Below are 6,217 nucleotides of genomic sequence, written 5' to 3'. Positions count from 1 at the left end.
ATCAGAATCTTGACATTTATTCGAAATCCATATTGTTTGTTTAGATTCTTTTTATTCAACTGTCGTTCGTTTGTTCAGTCATAAACTTTATTTTCATAGTGTAATTGTGGTGTAACGTAAAGTGAAAAGCGACGTACAGAAAGAGAGAGACAGCTAGCTACATTCAGTATTGTCATTCTTAAATTCGGTGGGCTTGGTTTATATGTCTATTTTATTAGGTGAGAAAACTTTTTGAAATTTGACCTGATACTGATTCTGTGTATGAAGAATGAAGATTTGAACGTTAGAAAAAATGATCCTTATGGTGAAGCATAAATCGTAAAAAAACTAGTAACAGAAAACGATTTTGAAAAGAGTAAGATTAAAATAAAAACCAAAAATAAATTGGACACAAGGAGAAGATTGTCATGGACGTGTCTGCATACCCTTCAATAGAATAGGTCTGAAGTGGCTACTGCTGGAGACTGCCAGAATCCCGGATTTCCGAGATCAGAAGTTAGGTTAGATTAGGTCCAAAGTGAGTGGGTCTATTCGACCCTTCACTGCAACCCGTAAGGGTTTATTGTGGCTTACAACTATTCACACTCGACCAAATAAACCCACCTTTTTAACGAAGCTGATTAGTTTGCATGGTGAGTGGTCTTTCAGGTCAGATGGTAAGAGTACAGGTCTGCCGAACTCGAAAAACCTAGTTCGGTCCCCAGCGGGGCAGGCACAAAGTATGTGCTCTGCTGTTTCATCATTTGTCAAACAGAGGTGACATACACTGTCTTCCGACAGTCCGAGTCTCTGCATATGATGATTGCAATGACAGTGACCTATAAGAAGGTCTGTTGGACATAGTAGTTCATCCCTACTAGGATCAGAGGGGTCGATTTGGAAAATCACAAATCAACAGGAAATAGGATTTCCATCAGATGTTATGAGGTTTGATTCATTAAACCGCAGGGTGAGACCCTGTATTTTGTTAGTATTCTCACTAAGGCCATCATTGGGAAAGAGTTGAATATTCACAAAATTGACACTCTGATTCATTTGTTCAGAGACCATTCAATCAAATTATTCTGAAATCAGAAACCTATTGAAACTGTCAAGTGAACCGTATTCCTTGTTTTATTGATATTCTGGAGGTGTCTCCTATCCCGGTGAAATATTCATGAATAGTGAAGAGCAAGAATGATAATTCAAAAATGTTTTGGCTGAATTGTTCATCTATATAATATGATTTAGTGTTTCATAAAGAAATTGAAAATTACCTTTTTTACTGCATAATTGTTATTGGGTTATTGAAAATGTAAAAGAGTTCCGTGGTGGCCGTGGTAGTGGACGGACGTGCTGATAACGTCCGTCCACAAAGAAGGTACGCGGATGCCATGTGCTATCGTGGGGCTCCGTTTTGTGTTATGTTGTATTAAAATTGAAATGTGGAGTGTCTGAAAAAGTGATGAATAAGTGGCCCCCTTTATTCACGCCGGTATCCAGGCCGGGGTGGTTCGGATAACCACGTAAAGGGGGCTATATATGTGAAAAATTACCAAAAGGTCTCCCAAGTAGGAGGCGACTTCAAAAAATGAATTTGTTTTTATGTTAAAAAAAACTAGTGTTTTTTATATATAAAGTTAGAAAAAAATGGGTGGCAGCATTGCTTTGTGCAAGACCGCTGCGCCCCCCGACGAAGCTCCTGTTAACCAACAGGAGGAGCATTGGTCATATGCGCCTGAAGATAGGAAGCAACGACCATCTAAAATAGAGAGAGAGAGAGAGAAAATGTAAAAATGTAATTATACTTCATCCAACCTTGCCATTACAGTGATATTTTATTTGTCTTTGTGCAACTCATTCTGTCCTTCTGAGTTGACAAAAAAAAATACGATTATGTCTCATTATTGTTATTATTCATAAATTTTCATCATGACGTTTTTCCATGTCAAAAGGGCGTATTATGAATGGGGAATTCAGAATGCAACAGAGACCCAATTCTTCAATCTTAAATGAAATGGCCTACATATTCGTCTTTGACTTGAAAACAGAATATTATTTGCACTTAGGTCAATGCATTTAGAAGGTTCATATGGCATGGCAGTCAGATCAGTTCAATAAATGAATCCTTTCCGTCTTTTCCGTTTTCGCATTTCATGCACTCGAGTGAATAGCTTGCCGTGAAATATTCAATAATGGAAGTAGGAAATTCAAATCTATCCAACTTGAATGGAGTTTGCGAATGCTTTCATATAAAGGAAGCTGATGCGATTTTCTCTTTTGGTTGAAGAAGGCGGAAGCTCTTTGGATACATTCCACTTCCAAAAAAATTATTCCCTACTTTTTGTTCAAGAACGTTTGGAAAGGAAGAGAATTTTTGGTGGCTGTGAGTTGGAAATGCGCGAAGGTTGAACGGTGAAACAAATCCGTTCTTCTCAACACTGCATTTTCAAACTTCGTCTGTCATATCTTATCAAAAACTTTCTTATTAACAAAATCACTTCCAGATAAATGATTGATAATACAAGCTTTGAGTTTTCAACTTCAAAATTTGGATAACAGGCACTACAACTAATTCGTATACTCGCAAATACACCAATGGCAAATTGAGTATTCTCTGTTTGGAATAAATAACGGTTTGTCTTTGAGGTTATTGGCAATTCAGCTGAAAATTTCAGTTATATCTCATTACTCAACGAAAGTCATTTTTTCTGGAGGAAAAAATCAGTTTTTCATCGACTTTTTTTTGGTAATTGTTACCTTCCACAATCTGAAAAAATATAAAAATTATAATGGAGAATTTCATACAAACTTTTTAGTTTACCCCGATGAGTTACTGCGTAAAAATCAAAGTAGTTTTCATAAAGAAAAATCTTCTATTTATCAGTAACTTGTCGTATTTAACAATTTTGCCTATCAAAAAAATTATTAAGAAATAATACTTATCTTTTACGTTTCGGAGGCCAAAATCTGCCTCCGTCTTCAGAAATGGATAAAAATTCGAATATATACGCAGTTATTCCTTTTTTGAGAGCTTATTTCTTTACTTCTTCGACAGATGTCAAAGAAGTTTTGAAATATGAAATTATGTCAATGTTGTTGATTGACAACTGAAATATTCGATGTAATACAGTACTCTCCTTTTTTCAACTATTTTATCTATCTAGTCATGAACAATAAAGTTTTATAGAATACTACATGCTGATGCTAATGTTTTTTTTTTCAGTTCGGAATGGTTACTCATGTGTACCCGTGGCTTTGGCTGAGGGACTGGACATAAAACTCAATGCTGCTGTGAAGAAAGTAGAATATAACAACAAATGTGTTGAAGTCACCGTATACAATCCTAAAAATATGTCCACAACGAATACTTATAATGGTAAGTAGCGTTAGTAGATTTTTCTATGTTCAGTATTCCACGTATTATATATCTGTACTTCATCTACACTAGTGGGTGGAGCAAGAACAATTTAATAAAATCATGGAATTTATAAAAGTATTTTTTCGCATGTTTGAAACTACTCACTGTTTATGAACTCAATATGAATATGTGGCCTTGATATGAACTTCAAATTCATTTATAAATTTTATAAAAGGAATTTTGCGCATCCTTGTAATTATTCTTAAGGTGCTGAAATCAATTTTTATGATTACGTTGGTATGTGCCGTTTTTTACAACATACAACATATTTATTCCTTGTCGATACAGAATTGGCACTAAATTATTTCATTACATTCATAAAATTTATAAAAGTAAGTTTCCGCATGTTCGGAACTCCATAAGAATATGTGTCCTTGGTGTAAACTTGAACTTCATTTATAAATTTTATGAAAGGAATTTTGCGCATGCTTGTAACTATTCATAGGGTGCTGAAATCAATTTTCATGATAACTTTGATATGCAGCGTTTTCTGCAACATACCAAACATATTACATTCTTGTCGATACGGAATTCGCACTGAATCATTTTATTACATTTATAAAATTCATAAAAGCAATTTTGCGTATGTTCGAAACCATTTTCTGCTATACACAACAAAACATTTGATTCTTGTCGATGGATAATTTGCACAGAATTATTTCAAAGAGTGGAAATAAATGAGAATTATAAATGATATATTCATATGATGAAGAATATGAATTCATGATGAAGTCCTTGCGGCTTGATTAAAGTGAATTATTTGTACTATGTGTATGATTTGAAATGGCTTCTGTTGTGCTTTTTGTCTCAACAATAATTTGAGACCCCTTGTGTAGTTAACTCTTTTTGAAGTTTTCAACCACAGTATGTTTAGTATTTCCATTTTCAATAATAATAACTGTACAAGGAAGTACTACAGGAAAATCCTTAGAGCGGTGTTCTCTATAGCAGTTCTCCAAATGGAAGAGTTCTGAAACAGTAATGTTCGAGGTGTAATGAGTTGAACCTCGAAAGGATGAGCAGCCACAGTCAGTCGCCTACATTGATTCTGTATGTAATATATATATATATATATATATATATATATATATATATATATATATATATATATATATATATATATATATATATATATATATATATATATATATATATATATATATATATATATATATATATATATACAGACAAAGAAGATTTTTATCGAGAGTGTATGATATACAAATCAAACACGAAACAATTAGTGGACATAAAACTCCAAAAAGAGGGGCAAACCGCGGACACGTGTTTCTGGCTATTGGCCTCATCAGCGCGGTGCAGCCAAGTGTAAAGATGGGTAACACTTGTTTGCCGAAAGCAGGAAACAACACATATGCACTGAGTCAACAACATTTGTGGTTCCAGTTAGAAGACCTAGAATTCCCAGGCTACATCTAACATGACCACGTAGGCAGCTGTAGCTACCTGCGTGACATCCGGGTCCAGGATATAAATACAGACAAAGATTTTTTCGAGAGTGTTTGATGTACAAATCAAAAATGAAACAATTAATGGACATAACACTCCAAAAAGGGGGACAAACCGCGGACACGTGTTTCTAGCTATTGGCCTCATCAGCGCGGTGCAGCCAAGTGTAAAGGTGGGCAACACTTGTTTGCCGAAAGCAGGAAACTAGAAGATTTCTTTCGAGTGTGTATGATATACAAATCAAAAACGAAACAATTAGTGTCCATGAAAAGCCAAAAATAAATAGATAAGTACTTTTTGAACATTCCCATATTGATTTCAATTTAAGAGCCACCGGTAGACAGCTGTTTTAGCCTATTGGGCATCGTCAGTACCGGGCAGGTGGTCCTCGATATATATATATATATATATATATATATATATATATATATATATATATATATATATATATATCCATATAGAGTTTATTCTCGAAATGAGCTCAAAAATAATATCTTCACTTATTATCATGTTTGTAAAACATACTCTACACAACAGGAATAATAAGTTTCACTAGTTCGGACTTCCATTGTCTACTATATAAAATTATTTGAAATCCCTGAAACAAGTAAAAAAGAATAATTAAAAAAGAATAGTTGAAAATAACAATTATATTAAGCAACAATAAACCTGAAATGAAATGATAGTGAAATAACCTACAAGTAGAAATATAATAATTGAATAAATAAAAATTAAAGGAATGAAAAAAGAAAATAATAAAAAAATAAAAAAGTCTAGAGATTCCAAGTCACGTTAGTTCACGACGTTTCGATTGTTGGTATCTACAATCGTCTTCGGGTGACCAACTCCCGCCAAAACGGTCATCTCTCACGGAATCAGTGAAGCGGAAAATGGAAAGTAGAGAAAGTGAAAGTATTTCAACGACCTATAAAATAGTCATCTCTCGGAGGAATCAGTCCAGTCATCACGAAACATTGTCAATCACCTTCAAACAAACGAGGAAAAATAAGAGTGCCGAAAACATATTCTTTGAAAGACATTCTTCGTAGAGGGAGTAGTTTTTCTTTCTATTTTAAGGGTATTTTTTGACGTCTGTCACATTATAAGTGTTTTCGTTTGAGGTATTTTCACAAGTGAATTTTTTGGTTTTGTTAAAGGGATGGGATTACTTTCCGAAACGTTAACATCTATACACAGATTGCTATCGGGAGAATAACGATCCAATGTTAGCAAGAAACTATATTAATGTTGTAGGAAAAGCCGTCATGGTCGCAATTTACATTTTGTCTTCAATTTTATATACCAGACATATTGAGAAACATGCTACGGAAGTATCCGAAAACAAAGTTT

The 6,217-nt window shown here is 34.1% G+C and overlaps 1 protein-coding gene across 1 annotated transcript in view; it reads left to right on the top strand.

Annotated features, from left to right (window-relative positions):
• The first annotated feature begins 202 nt into the window (after window positions 1–202).
• Window positions 203–6,217, top strand: part of LOC111502016 (lysine-specific histone demethylase 1A) — a 32,001-nt gene continuing 25,986 nt past the window's right edge. The window contains exons 1-2 of the mRNA XM_023155964.2: window positions 203–218; window positions 3,206–3,358. Coding sequence (XP_023011732.1) covers window positions 203–218; window positions 3,206–3,358 — 169 coding nt within the window. The remainder of the gene's footprint in view (window positions 219–3,205; window positions 3,359–6,217) is intronic.

Source organism: Leptinotarsa decemlineata, unplaced genomic scaffold, assembly GCF_025532065.1.
Source record: "Leptinotarsa decemlineata unplaced genomic scaffold, Ldec_3_MD MMD2_tig00000576_RagTag_RagTag, whole genome shotgun sequence".
NCBI classification, from domain to species: Eukaryota; Metazoa; Arthropoda; class Insecta; order Coleoptera; family Chrysomelidae; genus Leptinotarsa; species Leptinotarsa decemlineata.
This window is presented reverse-complemented; position numbering and strand designations above follow the sequence as displayed.